Consider the following 16,929-nt stretch of genomic DNA (forward strand, 5'->3'; position numbering starts at 1 on the left):
AGCAGTGAACAGGCTGGGATGAACAAGTAGGGAGGGGACACAGCCGGGACAGCTGTCCCCAAGTGACCAAAAGGACATCCAATACCATTTGCTATCATGCTCAGTAATAAAATCTTGAGGAAAAAGAAGGAAGGGGATGATGTTTGAGGAATGTAATTTGTCTTCCTAAATAACCATTACATGTGACAGAGCCCTGCTTTCCTGGACGCCTGCTGATGGGCAGTAGTGTGTTACTTCCTTGTTTCACTTTGCCTATGTGCACAGCTTGTGCTTTACCTGTTAAACTGTCTTTATTCCAAACCACAAGTTTTCTCACTTTTACCATTCTGATTCTCTCCCCCATCACACTAGGGGTGAGTGAGCACCTGTGCGGTGCTTAGTTGCCAGCTGGAGTTAAGTCACAACATCAATACCCCAAATGAATATTGTAATTATTTTTTTCTTCTTCCAAAGATGCATTTCACAAAGAGAGGAAGAGAGAAGCTGCAGCAGACCAAGATTGCTTAATGATAAACCAGTAAAGGAGTACAGGGGAAGCAAAAATCAGAACTAAGAAAATGGGACACAAAGAGCAGGCTAGGAGGAGGCTGTTGATGGCTGGTAAAGAGAGCTGTAATTGCTAGGCTCAGGAAGCACCTGCAAGTCAGCCATCAGCTGGCAGTCTCACACTTGCTTTTCCTCTGGAAATGCTGGGCTAGGTAACAGAGCATGACATTTAGAAAAATTGCCTTTTAAATACATACAACATATGTCTGGATGAGTTATCTCAATGTTTAAGCTAAACTGAGTTAAATTGTAAAGTTTCAAGTTCAACTGGAAAATTTTGGCAAGATTGAAGAGACCTTGCCTGTATCCCAGATTCCTGCTGTTATTTTTGTCATTCCACAGAAGCTGCTACACCATTTGTTCCAAGCATGCCAAATTGCCAAGATGCAGGTTTTCAAGACATCTTCTGAACATGGATGTACTGCAGAGAAAATCTGGTACTTTGCTACAGCCTGATGCCTTCAACACTGGGTGATTTTACAGGAAAAAATATTGAGCAACACCAGCCCTGTAGACACAAAAACACTTGGGGGCAGGGCAGGAGCTGGCCTCAAAGCAACAGCTGGTTGAGACTGAACGCTCAGCCAAATTCTATCACCAAGTTATCAAAAAGCACTCAAATACAGCTATTTTGCTATGAAGAAGTGATTACCATGCTGACTAATAAACTAACTGCTTACCTGTTTGGTTCAGTACATACAAAATACCAGGGAGAAAAAATTGAGGAAATCAAATTAAAAATTAGGACCTGAGAGAGTCACCTGGCCTGTCAGTCTCTCCCACAGCTTCAGAACATCTGAAGCCACTTTTCAGACCAATTTGGAAGAGTCAAAATCTTCAGAGATCAACACATTCTCTGTAGGTTGGAGGGGGAGGAGATCAGCTGCTGAATAAAGAACATAGCCAATGCTCACATAAGAAGAAAGGCAGAACTAAACAGAATCTCTCTGCAGAACTGCTGCTTGAGGTCAGTTGGTGGGTATGATACCATAAGGGCTCTAAGAAAGGGTTTAATTATTTCCACTGCTTGTGGAATAACTAATTACTATACCAGAGTAATGTGGCCAGAGACCTCTAGTCTATGACAGTTAAGAAAAATGGCACATTTGAGCACTTCTAATCAATTAACATTGCTTCATAAGGCAGAACCATTTCAGTCATCTTCAGGATAACACCACTGCTATTAATCTATTGTTTAAAACCACTGAACCAGAAAGTTTTGAGTTCAGGAAAGGAAGTCTGTATGCATTCACTGCTTGGTGTCAGTTACTGTGTGCTACTGCCCATTTTTCTGTGTGGATAGAGCCTCTGGCCATTACATTTCTGTGAGGCATATACACAGTTTTAAGAGTCTAGTAAGATGGAGCTGATCAGTTTCCAGATGCATAGAAAGTGAATCAAGGTGAATGGTGTAAAGAACACTCTAGAACACTACAGAACGAGCTGCATGAGTAAACTGAAGTGCCACATTCTCACAAAGGCTAAGAAATGACTATTTAATATGCATCAAAGATTTTATTTGCATTAACTGAAGATTCAAATATTAAAATATTAAAATAAGTCTACATTAAATTACAATATTAAATATGCTTTAAATACAATCAACTAAATGTGTTTAGTTTCTAAACACAAAGGGAACAAAAATAGTTTGGAAGAATGCAATACAGTTAATGACACCAGATGACAAAATAAGGACTTCAATATGTAAATCCACAAGGTATCAACTCTTTGCCATGTTTACTTTAGGAAGAGGTGGTGGCCTTTTAAATTGATGCACAAACCCCATGTTACATAAACTTAGTAAGGTACCTCTCAAGAAAATATTGCTCAAACTCTCATTTATACCACGATCCACACTCCTTTGGTAGCTCTTTTTCAGAATGAAACACACTGGTATGCAAATCCAGAAAATAATCAGTCTTGTATTACCACAAGAGGTGTCTCCCTTACAGTTGCAAGTATCTAACATCAACAGTGTCTTTCATTCTTTAATTTAGATCAACCTGCTTATATACAGTATGTAACAAATTACCCACAAAATCCTTAGTCTTTCAAGACAAAAAAACTATGCTTTCACAATATCAAGACCATAAAAGTAGGTTTCTTTTAAAAAAAGGTTTTGTTTCAGGAAGTGGAGCACGCTGTACAGTAGGTTCCCTGTATGTTATTTTCAAGGCAAAACTAAATGTTACAGCAATTACATAAACAGTGATAAACACCAGTTGCCCTAAAATGAGGTAGGGCCTTTTGACTCAGATCTAATCTTTGCCACCCAAGCCAGCAGAAGTGTTGTAATAAAATAATTCTCTGTATCTTAGCTAAATAATCCAACAGCTCACTACACACATGAACGCATCTGTCCTCTTGGCACTTCAAGGATCTCACTTCAAAACCTGATTTATCCAAACCAGACTGAAGTTAATCATCATTTGAAAGAAAACTAACTGAACTCATGCTGAAGGGTTTTCAAATAATTTCCAAAATTCAGTGTATTTCAACCACACTGCTTGTGCATAAGTGTTCATCAATGAAAGGGTTTAGAAAAATTACCCAGGTTGTCACTGTAGCTAAAGAATGCAGCATATAGGGTCTTCATGGATGCAGTTAGGAACACAACTGAAGAAACCAGACTTGCACCCATCACGGAAGTGTTTCTCACACAGGTGATTACCTTTCTATCAAACTCCATGACACAGTTAAACAAAACTGTAAAACTAAGCTTTGAAGAACCCAGAAGAACAAAATGAGTAATAAAAGAAATAAAACCACGACATTTAAAATTAGTAAGGAGTCTTGACAAGAATGATCAATTAACATGTCATTGTGCTGCTTTTCCACAGCAGTGCATGCAGCTGGTTGAATCATACGTATCAACCTGAAACCTGCTGAAAGGAGAGTCTGGAACAGCATAGGTATTTGGTGTCCTGAAGATACACGTGGATGATTTTGGTTTTTCATTTTTGTGTGTTGTTTTTTTATTTAAATAGAAGTATTTCTTCTCCATTATGCAACATAGTGGTATTGATTGGGGTTGTCTTTGTCTCTCTCCATATAGTCTCTGTCAATGAGAGATTCAATTCTCTTTTTCAAGTCTCCAGGCTACAAGGAAAGATGTGATTTGTCTCAGGTTAGTAATAGAAAGGTAAGTATTTTAATGAAAAATAAATTAAAATATAAACAGATACAGATAAAACATTTAAGTATTTTATTTGAAAAAGCAGGACTGCTAGCAGCTACATAAGAAAATGCACCAAAGTAAATAGTTAAATATCCTTTCCTACCGATACTCTGCCTTACTTCTGTTCACACACTCATTTTAATAACTTAATCTTTGGAGTTGGTTCAGACACCCATTTCATACTCTTATGGACAACTGAACAGATAAATAGATTACATACTTTTAGATAATTCTAGGAAGGCTTGAAAATCATTTACCTTTACAGGAAATTTCAGTTGATTATACAATTCAGAAACAAGGAGATTATGTCCAAGAGTCTTTCTCATCTTCATTATTCGTACAATAGCAGCATCAATCTGATATTGTCTGTCTTGAAATACTCTTTCAGTTGTGCTGACCTGTTCCTCAACCTAAAGAACAGTAGAACATCATAAGCCATATCACCTTTTACTGTTATCTTTTATCACTTGTATTTCTATAGTTAACATTTACAATAAAATGAGACACACGTCTTTGACATGGATGCATGGATATTAACCTAATGGAGTGGGTCCATAAGGCCACAAAAATACTCAGAGGGCTGGAGCACCTCTCATACAAAGACAAGCTGAGAGAGCCAGGGTTGTTCAGCCAGGGAAACATTATAGCCTTCCAATACCTGAACAGGGGCCTAATAGAAAGCTGGGGAAGGACTATTTAGAAGGGCCTGTAGCAATAGACCAAGGGGCAATGGTTTTAAACTAGAGCAGGGTAGATTTAGATTAGACATTACTAAGAAGTTCTTTAGTATGAGGGTGGTGAAAAACCAGAACAGGTTGCCCAGGGAGGTGATGGAGGCCCCAACCTTGGAGACGTTCAGAGGCAAGCTTGATGCGGCTCTGAGCAACCTGATCTAGTTAAGAATGTGCCTGCTTACTGCAGAGGAGTTGGACTAGATGACCTTTAAAGGTCCCCTCCAACCCAGTGCATTCTATGATTTCAGTGAGTTTTAAAATCTTTACTGGCTTTGTGAGTCATCCCGATCACTAAAAAATTCAAATATCTGGTTCCTTTCTCCATATGCAAAGCCTGTGAGAGAGAACATAGAGATGGCTTCGCCACCTGGGATGTGGACAAACAGTTACCATAAACAGAACGAGCTGAAAAAATGAATACATACTGTTTCTTTCATTTGGATTTGGTTGATCTTTATTCTAAACAACTTATGCTTGAAATCGCCATTAAAGATGAATTTATCTCCATCTTCTACATCCTTGCCCTTTGGATTTTTAATCAATACTCGTGCTTTTCCACAGGCTAAAGACTGTAAGGTTCTTCTTAATTCATTGTCCTCTGTAAAGAAGTTCAAAGTATGGGAGAAAGCACAACAAATCTTTAACATGAAGAGTTTTTATGTGGTCAGTCTAGAAATACAGTCGAAAGTTACTGAGTTTATGTTTCTTCCAGCTAAGCTTCAAATAGATAAACTCTCAGCCTTCAAGCTTGGTCTCACATCTTTCACAGGTTAAGTGCTGAGAAATGCAGAGAACTGTATGCATTGGGAAGACAGGCTCAGGGCTCACCTCAGTGAGCTTTCTCTCCAAAAGTAGTTTCAGAGAAGATTTCACACTAATGTGACCCTAGTGTTATTGCTTCCGTTTTGTTTGGCAGTAACGAAGAACAAACAATTACTTGACGATTCATTTTATGATTTCATCACTATTTTTAACACGCAACAGAAAATATGTAACAAAATACAAAACCAGAAGTCCTGATTGATAGGGAAATGTTTTTTTAATGAACGTAGAGCTGCCAGCTATTAGAGTAACACCGGAAAGTAGTAGAAACAAATGACTGAGGAAAATTTTAGTAAGATTTAAAGCCAAAACCAATTGGACAAGTAGATAAAATGAAGTTTAAAACACTCTAATAAGTATGTTGCAAAGCCTTGTATCAAGATTTTGCATTAAAACAGCCTCTGCAGTCTCTCAAATGCTTTATTCACAATACAAATTCATCACAAAATGTGTTGCATCTCCTGAATGGTTTTAGTCTAAAAACTGACAGGTTTTTCAATCTACTGCTGAAGTGCAGTGGGTAAAGGTGACACAGAGTGACCTTTCCCTTCTTTTTCATTTAAAAAACCTTCTAGCTCTTCTGTGATTACTAATAACAACTTTAAATCACATTAAATAAGCAGGGATTTATGATGCTTCACACTTTTTGTGTGTTTCAGTAAATGCAGATTGTTGAGTTGTGTTTTTCTCCAAACACAAGGATGCTGTTAAAGACACGCGGGAGCTTTGCATCCACCTTGCGTGCCAAGTCACAGGTTACAGTATGCCAATGGAAAAGGCATCTGCAAAACCCATCAATCACTAAAGGGAATGTAAAACCCGAATCTCCCAGAGGCTTTCTTGACAATGAGAAAGGCAGGTAAAAACATGGAGTAAATTTGGACAACACATCTCAAAGATGCATGGTTACCAAAGGAAAGACAACCATTCTTTCCCTGAGTGACATCTTATGCATTATGTAACAGCAGTAACGCATCAGGAACTATCTCAGTTCGTTATGGAGACTGGGCATAATTTATTATAATGGTAACTGGATAACGTAAGTTCCAACCACAGCCACTTAATGCAGATAAAGACAGTGGTATCCTCCAGGTGCAGAAATCCATGTGCTCTTTCATTTCAGTTTGTTAGGTTTTCTTTGGTGTTTGTTTTGGGGTTTTTTTTGGTTGGTGTTTGGTTGGTTGGTGGTTTTTTTATAGCAATGCGGTAATCATCACCCATGAGGTACTCTTCTACTTAGTATGAGGAAAATTCATGAACATGATTTTTTGACCTTCAAAAGAACACGTTATTTTGTGTTAGATGGCAATGGAACATAAGGATATAACAGACAGTCTGAAATGCATGTAAAGACCAGCTGACCACACTGTTTCAGCACCCAAGGGTTGTGATAGCGAGATACCCATTTACTTTCTTTAAGTTCAAGACTGTTATAAAACCAACTTGTAACACTGTAAACACAGCAACGTCCCCAGTAGTGAAGCTACATAAATGAGTAGGATGGTATAGCTGGTAGAATGTATCTACTGTATAGTAGAACCTGTATGGATAGTAGAATATCACAGTAGCACCAAGGTTAGAAGAGACCTCAAAGAGTCCAACCTGTCACCACAGACCTCATGACTAGACCACGGCACCAAGTGCCACGTCCAATCCCCTCTTGAACACCTCCAGGGACAGTGACTCCACCACCTCCCTGGGCAGCACATTCCAATGATGAATGACTCTCTCAGTGAAGAACTTTCTCCTCACCTCGAGCCTAAACTTCCCGTGGCACAGCTTAACTGCATTCTTGTACTACTTCCATATAGGAATGAGAAACACAGACATGGCACTTGATGCAATATAGGTTGCTATATCCCAACGAGCAATTCTAGCCAGCTGCCTTTACAACAGTCTATCAAAATCCTTTCTGTTGTGCAATAATGGAATTATTTCCATGCAGCAGATTTTATCTGTTGCTATCAGGCAGCCAGAATGCAAGCTCTAAGGTACAGCAATACAAGATAAGAAAGCAGGATCTGGATCAAGCTGTTGCAAACCTATGTTTGTTCTGTAACCACTGCACTCTGACCCAGTGAGCTTCCCTGGACTATCCTGATACTCACCATTTACCCTGGCATGAGTTTTTTTCAAGTCCCTTAGCATTAATGGAGTAGATGACTAAGAACATGTAGCACTGATGATGAGAAGCTGGAGCACGCAGGCTGTACTGCCTTCTGCAATACATCATGCTGCACCACAGATTCATGATATCTCCCTTTTACAGTATTATAGTAGCTACAATATTTTAATATTTGTATGGATTCAAATGCTCTTTCAGCAGTTACTATATTGGGCTGATAAGATTCAACATGTCAAGAGCTACTGTGTCCAGAGAGTAAAGAGATGATAAAAGTTCATTTTTAATTCAAATGGCTGTAGCTATTTCAAGGAAACGTCAAAAACCAAAACCAACCAACCAACTTAGAAAACATCCCAAAACCAAACCAAACCAAATCCCCACAGCCAACAAACAACACCCAAGAGCAAAAGAACACAATGGCTAAAAAGAAAACTGCATTTTCCGGAGTTTTCTTTGTCCTTTCATGTCTCAAGTGTAGAGGGAGTCAGCTACAAAGTATACAACCTACCGGACACTTCTCGTAACAGATCAGACCCTGTTGTGAATGGGGCACTCCAGTACAGATAGACAAGCTCTCAGAACAGTTAATTTTAAAACACTCTTGTGACTCACCCCAAAATGGCAGCATCTACAACAGCTCATGTCAAATTTCCTTAAATCAGGCCTTTAAAAACCAACTCTTAATTGGCAATCACTCCATGGATAAATATAAGAATTGGAAAGCATTCCTCCTACCTACACCAGTGGCCATTTTAATGTCTTCAAAACTGAATTCATCTCCTTCATTAAACATAAGCAGCACTAATGTTTGAAAGAGCGACACTTGAAATTCTTTCTTTCCCTAAAAAAGAAGTATCAAATAATTAGATGTAATATTCAGAGCATTTTCTGTTGTATCCCCCAAATCTGATGAATTTCAGATGCTGTGGTGGTTTGAAAGGAAAGGCTCTGCTTTCCCTCCCCCACTGAGAAAGAGACCACGGCTAAAACTCAGTTGGAGAAATGAGAGTATATTTTACAAGGAAACAGATTCTATGTAACACAACAAATACAGGTATTTTACAATATATACAGGAATATACAGCAAATGAACTCAACCAGAAACCAGACCCCCAACAGAGGGGGCTTCCCCCTGTGCCCGCTTCACCCCCCTACCTCCCTTCTCCCCCAAAGAGGTAGAAGAAGAGAAAAGAGGGGTTAGCACAGCAGACAGAGGCCTATGCACAGGGAGTTAGTTCTTATCTCTTCGCAGGAAGCCCAGAAGCAGATCCAGTGTGGAAGGGACAGCAAAGAAAGGAAGACTGAGAGAAAGTGCCGGCTGCGCTGGGCCCAACCTCACCTCCCACCTTACTTGGCCAATGAAATTCATTTAGAATACCAAAATATTTTATAAACATTTAGCCAGTGTGCCCCTTTCTTAAAGGCACAGTGTCAAACGGTCACAGATGCTATACATAATGGTTTTCTATTTCTAGAAGAAGAGATGGGCATTTTAGAATGCTTGGCACACAAGAGAATGTGCCTGAATGCAGTATTGAGAAAACAGGATAGTGGTTTAAAGTATCTTTTTTTTTTTGCTCCTCCAACAGCAGCAATACAGCACACAGCAGAAGCTTATTAGTATGGCCTTGTATTTACTTCACTTTAATTATGATATATGAAATTCTGTCTTTGCCGCCACCACTACTCAATCTTTTCATGATTCACTCAAGGTACATTTTATAGAGATGAGCAAACCAATACAAAAGAAATTGTGGTATTGAAACTAAAGATAATTTGGGGGTACTAAGATATGGAGTGACACTGTTATCAATACTATAATGCTTGTACAGACAAGCAAGGGAAAACGAGTAAGCACCTCAAACTCTTCAGCCAGCTGTGAACACTTCTGTCAATTGTTGACTACAAATCTATGCATCTTACGTAATGCCTGAATCTCTCGGTTTCATATTCACAATGAATTAGTAAAACAATTCAAGCTTTTAAAATCTTTTCTCTGGCTTGACTAAGCTGCATTATTAGCAAAGCAGGATCTTCCCCAAGACAAAACAAAACCACATTAAGGAGCACTGTGGCTATTTAAGACTTCAATAATTCAACAAGCACTTAAATTTTAACCAGTCATTACGTGACAGTCTCTTTTTGTATCAGTCAAGCATGCTAAAAGTGTCATCAGTTTTTCTATGATAAAACAAATTCCATATTAAAAAAAAATATGAACATGCTGCATTCCTTTTCTTTCATTAGTTTCTTGCTTTGTTACAACTTCATTTATTCAAACGAGCAACAGTTCCTGTCAAATGAATACAAATGTTGCCAAAAGGTATCAATCGCATTGTCGTCTTCTGTGAGCTAGGTAATATTTCAGGTAAATCACAAAAAGCCTACTTTCTACACAAAAACAACAGTACTGAATTGTGATTGTTTCATCACAAAAATGTTACTACCTTCATAAAAAATATGGTAAATGCCTAGATTCCAAATACCGGACTGGAATTTTATTCCCAAGCCTAAGCATTAAACTAGCAAGCTTACTTCCTTAAATTCTGCCTTCAGGACAGCATGCCCTAAAGTGGTCTGCCACTGGAGCTTTCGACCACTGTGTTTTCCCAGGTAAAAGGTTTTGAATACCTCTTGAAGCTTTATCATCTGTAAAGCAGATAGACAAAAACATTTATGAGCATTATACCAGTGCAGTGACACTAGACAGTTTAAACACAAGCAATTCCTTTATTGTCTTCAACAAAGTTTCATAGTAAGTGTTTTTGTGTAAAACACTAAATCCAAAGAGCAAAATTCTGGTATTGTTATGCTCAAAACAAAGTCTCAATTCAAAATTAGCTTTTCATTTCCCTTTTTTTGTTGTTTTCAAGAAAACTAAAATAGCTCCACTGTAGAAGGCTTTAAACTTCAAAAATAAATGCTACTTTGTCCCAGACTTCTAATCTCACCAAGAAGTCACTGGGAAAAAGCACACATAGAATACATAGAATAAACCAGGTTGGAAGAGACCTTCAAGATCATCGCGTCCAACCCATCAACCAATCCAACACCACCCAAACAACTAACCCACAGCACCAAGCACCCCATCAAGTCTTCTCCTGAAAACCTCCAGTGATGGCGACTCCACCACCTCCCCAGGCAGCCCATTCCAATGGGCAATCACTCTCTCTGTATAGAACTTTTTCCTAACATCCAGCCTGAACCTCCCCTGGCGCAGCCTGAGACTGTGTCCTCTTGTCCTCACACTTTTCTTTAGTTTGCCCTGTACAGATTCAAGTACAATTCCAGCACTTTATACCCTCTTACTTGCAAGTATGACATTTTTGACCCCTCCATTTGCATGATGTGCTGCTCAGGTTGAATCCTTCCAAAGCAGTCTGCTATGGAGGAAAAGATGTCACAGGAGCAGAAATGCTTCCGCATCTTCTGAACTGAACATGAATGCAGCTGCCACCTTTGACCTCTGCAGTGCTTCCCACATTTCACATTAAGCAAGGCACGGCAGGAAACAGGGACTCCAACACCATAGTTCAACTTAAAATTGCTACTGATAGGAGCTTTGCAAAAAGCTTTCCATTTGGAAGCAACCTTTTTTCAGGCAAACACCATTTAAATGCAGGGGCAGATTTGTGTCACACATTGCAGGGAACAGAGGAAGGATATCGCAGAAAAAATGAATGTGCAGTAACATAACCACTGGCTATATCAAAATGCCTGACCAATGTAGCTGAAGATTGACTAAATTAAGCTGAACTGGCAGTTTTAAACTATTAAGTGCTCGACTGCAATATTATGCATGAAACTGATTTTACATTAATACTATTTTTATATTATTATTCTTAAACAGGTATAAACCCCACATTAATTGAAACAATCTGGAAAAAAATAAGAAGTTGATTTTATCCACTGCAGCTTATTTTTTGCAAGTTCAGAAACTTTAAAATGTGGAAAATCCCTCGAGTATCTTGCAGAAAAACATGACATGAAGGGCATTAGTTCACCCTATAACAGCAATCAGAAGAAGAATTCAAACACTAACCTCTGAATTTAAGTGAACTTCCATAGGTGTGTAAGTTGGCCAGTAGCCCATAGTTAGTATATTTACTGTCAGGTCTATATTTCCTGGGTCACTTTGGTTCTGCATATACTAAAATGAAAGAGATAAAAATTACTTGAGCATACTGTCACATGCTAAATTAGAAAATATATATACTTAAAATTAGAAAATTATAATGAGTATAAAAATGAAAATTTTCTACAGGCCACATCCTTGGTTAGACATGCTCCACCAGGATTTTGAGTAACTATTGAATGCCCTCCCTCCCAATTTCAAAACACAGCAAGCAGCTGGAAGTCAAAAGAACAACATGCTTTGAAGTAGCCTAGATCACTGTCTTTAAAGGGCATTAAGGTCACAGGAACTTCAACTGCATTCAAATAAAGCAAAAGAAAAGCTTTCAGTCAAGAGCCAGGGTATGAACTAAAAAAATCAAAAGGATCTCCTGGGACTTCCACCTCTGTTAGACACAGTCTTTTTACATAATTTGAACACAGCATCAGTCAAGCCAGGCTGCAAAGCCTGGGACAGAAAAGTCACTACAGTATTTTATTACAGGAGCAGGTGTCCTGGGTCAGATCTCTGCCCCTGTATCATGTCTTCAATAAGGTCCCAAAATGGGTACCCAGGCACAAGCGCATCAACAGAGTGAGCATATACAGGATTTCTTTCAAGCATTCCCTTGGTCACCAGCAGGTTGGAAGCTTTGAGGCCGACAAATATTTTCTGCACACTTTACATCCTTCAGGGATTTTTTTCTGGTGTAGGTAGTTCACAAAGAATTTATCAGAGCAGCAACAATTCATAGAATGAAAGCATATGGACTTTAAAGGGTGTTGGACAACTAAGTCACTGTGTGCCATTTAGACTGGCATCTATTCAAATAAAACTGTAAAGTAAGACTACCTCTGAATAAATATACAAGAAATTAATTCTGTTCCATAAACAGAACTGTCAGTAGACTCTGTTGCTATGGCCAGGACCTGCTCAAAAGCATTATTTGTTTTAATTTTAGTTTAAGCCAAGGTGTAACACCATTAAGTGCTTCTCCACCACTACTGAAAATTTAGTACACAAACAGGAACTAAATACATAGAATACATAGAATAAACCAGGTTGGAAGAGACCTTCAATATCATCGCGTCCAACCCATCAACCAATCCAACACCACCCAAACAACTAACCCATGGCACCAAGCACCCCATCAAGTCTTCTCCTGAACACCCCCAGTGATGGTGACTCCACCACCTCCCCAGGCAGCCCATTCCAATGGGCAATCACTCTCTCTGTATAAACTTTTTCCTAACGTCCAGCCTGAACCTCCCCTGGCACAGCCTGAGACTGTGTAGGATCTAAGTACCTGCTTAAACTGAACCATGACATCTTTTGACAGTTCCATGTCCTTGAACATGCCCTCCAGTTTGCTGGTAAAAGCGGCACCACATTCTGTCACACAAATAAAAGCAAAGATCACACAATTACAAAAAAGCACAGAACAAGCAATCAAAGTTTAACCCCAGACAGATGAGCCAGATTTGCCAAATTGCAGAGCACTCGTGAACAGGTTTTAAGGCTTTTGCTCCTCTGTAGGTACATTCAATGAACCAGTCCCATATCTAAAAGAGATCAGCCCAATAGCTCTCACTGAGCACAATGAAAGATGTGATATGCTCAGATATGACTTAAAATCTTGCTTGTCACTCCTTAAAAAGCATGAGAAAAATAAGGATTCCAATTTACATGTAAAAAGTAATAAAGACTGAACACATCTGAGGACACCTACCATGTTTAAGCTTTGACAACATGGACTTCTCAGCATCTACTGATGCACTTTTTCCAACCAGCAGTCTTTTGGCCAAGTCCTTCTTATAAAATGCCTCAAACACATCTTTACCTGCATGGAAATTGAAACAAAAATTAAATACACCATTATAGTTGCACTACAGGTTTGTGTCACAAGCCTTTCTCATGACATGCTGATCAACAGAACAATATTCAATAAGCAACACTGAAAAATCCCCAAACTTATAGACAACGTGTTCTTTTAGTGTTTTAATTATTTGTTTAATACATTTTGCTGTCTTCTAGTTCCCACTGGATCAGCTGGAAATCACAGGAAATAATTCTGGGGTCCAGAAGAGAATTCTCACTCAGGTGGTTTGATTTATAGATAGATAAATAAATAAAACCAAACAAAAAAACCCCACGACAACAAAACAACCTGGTTCTTATGCATGAAAGAAATGTCCTTTAAAATCCTAGGGTGGAAAAAAATAATGACAGATGTCTTCTTACTTGGTTTGCCAATAGTCTTTTGAAATCAAGAGGTCACATAAGCAACCACAGACTTTCAAACCTTAAACCACAGTGTCCCTAAATCTTTTTTATTGATAGTGTTAAGCATCAGCTGGTTGCTTCACTTTTAAAATGCACTGCAACTCAAACCATTATTTCTGCTGCCTGCAGTAGCTTCTCCTAATTCTTTGCAAACACCTTCCCAATGCAGTGATCCCTCTGACACTCTTCTTCCTTCTCAATCCTGCCTTTTGGTGATGTGTTGTTTCATGAAGCAGCATGAAGACACTATTGAGAAGTCCAATGCCCAGAAACTATCATCTCCTCTTAAAAAAGGACTCTTACGCAGTACATAGCTCAAAAGAAATGTGTGCTTGTGGCTCAGTACTACCAAACATATTAGAAGAAAAAGAGTTGGTCAAAGTTTCAGATTAACAGAAATCAATCTCTTAGGCTGACAAGTTGCCAGTGATACCCATTTTTGTTCACCATTCCCATACAACACCCCTTTATTTTGAGAAAATGATAACGCAAATGATATCACTTTATGACTGATTTCTTGCCTGCTTTCCCTTTATATTATACTTGGGTTTGATTTTATGAGGAAAGAGCCACAAGAATCTCAGAACAAGCTAATACAGAATTGGGTAGTTCCTGCTTACTCAACCTCAGACCAGTTCACATCTCCCACTTCCCTCAACACAGTGACCATGCACTTCTATTGGGCTCATCCACTTCTTTTTCTTATATTTCATCTGACTGAAGAAATAAAATATATATATATTAACTCTTGTGAAACATTCCGGGGCTTGGCTCAGATAAGGACATACATAAGGGAAGAGCATTTCAAAGGCAGTAAAACACAGCAATAACATTTTCTCCTCTATGTTCATCTTAAGCCACCATGAGAAAAGTTACTAGCTGCTGGGCTTTCATGTGCTTTGCATCTATGCCATGCTTAAGTGGAGAGGGAAATAAAAATCTGTCTTAGCCTGTAATTAGGAGGAGCGGTTGTGGTTACAGACATGGTTACTTTTAACATCTTCTACCAACAGCTCTGACTCTCAGGTCTCCACTCACAAACTAAAAAGTTTGTAACTTGCCACTCTCCGTAGAACAAGTTGTCCTCCCTCAGTTGTTTTTTTGTGCTACTTCACATGTAAAGCAACCTAATTTTAAGACCAAGTCAAGCAGAAACTCATGCTAAAAAAAAAGATTTCTTACATCCAGAGGAATGCAGTTCTGCTAGCAGCAAAGAAAACACTTTCAATTGCATCAATGGTGAATCTCTGTTTCTTACCATGAATGAATCTAAATATGATCATGATTTTGTCAAGGATTCTTTCCAGCTCTTCATCTGTTGCTTCTTTATTACCAGCCCTTAGCTTGGAATCCACATATTTTGCTATAAATAAAACAGTTTAACAGTATTTTTTTAAAACAGAAGTATCTAAAATAATCAATTTAAGTGAAATATTTCTATATGTTAAATATTCCTGTATGTTAAAATATAGGAGAAGTCTTACATTTTCTATTTTCCCTTTTCCCCATCCGCTATGTTCACTGGAATGACACAGCCCTACTGTGCTACTGCCATAATGGAAAAATAGCATAGAAAGGAACTAAGAGAAAAAAATAATACAGTACAAGCATTAAAATTAATGCATTAGACATTCCCACATTTTGTATTCTAGCTATAGAAAGCACACTGCTTGTTGAAAGACAATGTTTTGGAAGTGTACAATGCATATGAATGTATTTTATGAGAAACAGAAACAAACAACACAGAGGACTGTATTTTTGTAGACCATTACTATGTCACTCATGCTCCTTGGTAGAAGCATACCAAAGGTTAAACAGAAGCAATGCTTTCAAGTTAGTAGCTTCAGAATGCCAGAAATAAGGTCAAACCATGAGTGGAGCTAAGTATCTACTAAGCCACATTAGTATCCTTATACAACCTTCTGTGTAAGAAGGAAACCTTTGCAGGAGCTGGAAGGCCGCAATCCACATATGACAGCAGCCCATACAATGGCTTTAACATGTACACTAAGTAGTGCTATTTAGCCTACATAAAGCTGGGTTTAGAAAGAACCCCCAAAATAGGCTCAATAAAAGCAAAATACAGAGGAAAAACAACCAACCAAGGAGTAAGACCCTCTCTTGGTGTAAAATACTACAGCTCATTTTGCAGCTGGCAGAACAGTCAGAACAGCGTTTGCCAGATCAGGGATAAACCCCCTAGCAGTATTTTTAAGATGCTTTTATTACTTTTTTCCCCTTAATGAGCACTATTTTCCCCTTCAAGGTGTCAACATCTTTTTCTCTGGTAAAACTTCTTGCATCTGAAAGCTTTAAAATTCTTCTCCCAGTTTCAGCCTTCAAGGCAAGATAGATGGCATGCACATAGTCCATTCTGAGAGATCCATAACATCCAAAGAACTCCTTTACTACCACAATTAAGAAGAGCTACTACCACAGCTACTCCTCTCCCTAAGCATTTACTCCACTGGTAGCATCAACATGCCACTCTCAGAGCGGCGATTAGCACCGGGCAAGCAGCAGAGCGCAGGGGCAGCAGGAGTTGGCACGCTCCATCGGCACGCTGCGCACGCACCTAGTGGCACACCCAAGCTTTTGGAACCTGCAGCGCTCCCAGGTTAACTTTTGCCTTGTATCCCCAAAACAAGTCTCCTAAAGCAGAAGGCATACTGCATCACTATTGCACTAGCACACTCAGCAGCATTATCTTATCATGCTTTCTATAGGTTTTTGAAATATTTTACAGAAAAATATTTGTGTACCTATCAATTCTGCAGGCTTATTTGGTCTCTTGTTGATAAATGTTTCAAAGGACTCCTTCATCAAGTTTACAAATTTCTCATTTTTCTGAAAGCACACTTCTATGATATGGTCCACTTTATCCTTAAAATCTAGTAGCTCTTGCACCATATCCTTGTCTTTTTCAGGATTAACCACTATTGTTGTCCCAAAGTTCTGTAAAACAAACACTTTTGATAATAAAGTATTTCAGAGTGCTACCTATCTCCCACAACAGACATATTCACCCTTATAAAATTTATGATCAGAGAGAATATTTATTTTTTTTACAGAACTACTTAGGTGACTTAAAAGTTTTCAAAGAATGAGATGCATTGAGATTTAAAGT

The 16,929-nt window shown here is 38.6% G+C and overlaps 1 protein-coding gene across 2 annotated transcripts in view; it reads right to left on the reverse strand.

Moving 5' to 3' along the window:
* Positions 1–2,091: 2,091 nt before the first annotated feature.
* The window catches only part of CUL4A (cullin 4A), a 44,200-nt gene continuing 29,362 nt past the window's right edge, over positions 2,092–16,929 (reverse strand). The window contains exons 11-20 of one of the 2 annotated variants that reach the window (XM_054162855.1): positions 16,565–16,757; positions 15,061–15,165; positions 13,249–13,359; positions 12,826–12,911; positions 11,448–11,555; positions 9,941–10,054; positions 8,141–8,246; positions 4,884–5,056; positions 3,982–4,134; positions 2,092–3,645 (exon numbers count right to left, since the gene is read on the reverse strand). In XM_054162855.1, the coding sequence (XP_054018830.1) occupies positions 3,550–3,645; positions 3,982–4,134; positions 4,884–5,056; positions 8,141–8,246; positions 9,941–10,054; positions 11,448–11,555; positions 12,826–12,911; positions 13,249–13,359; positions 15,061–15,165; positions 16,565–16,757 (1,245 nt within the window). In that variant the 3' untranslated portion in view covers positions 2,092–3,549. Of the gene's footprint in view, positions 3,646–3,981; positions 4,135–4,883; positions 5,057–8,140; positions 8,247–9,940; positions 10,055–11,447; positions 11,556–12,825; positions 12,912–13,248; positions 13,360–15,060; positions 15,166–16,564; positions 16,758–16,929 lie in introns of those variants that run through there. The other variant, XR_008462332.1, reaches the window with a different exon arrangement.

Source organism: Dryobates pubescens, chromosome 7 (genome assembly GCF_014839835.1).
Source record: "Dryobates pubescens isolate bDryPub1 chromosome 7, bDryPub1.pri, whole genome shotgun sequence".
NCBI lineage: Eukaryota > Metazoa > Chordata > Aves > Piciformes > Picidae > Dryobates > Dryobates pubescens.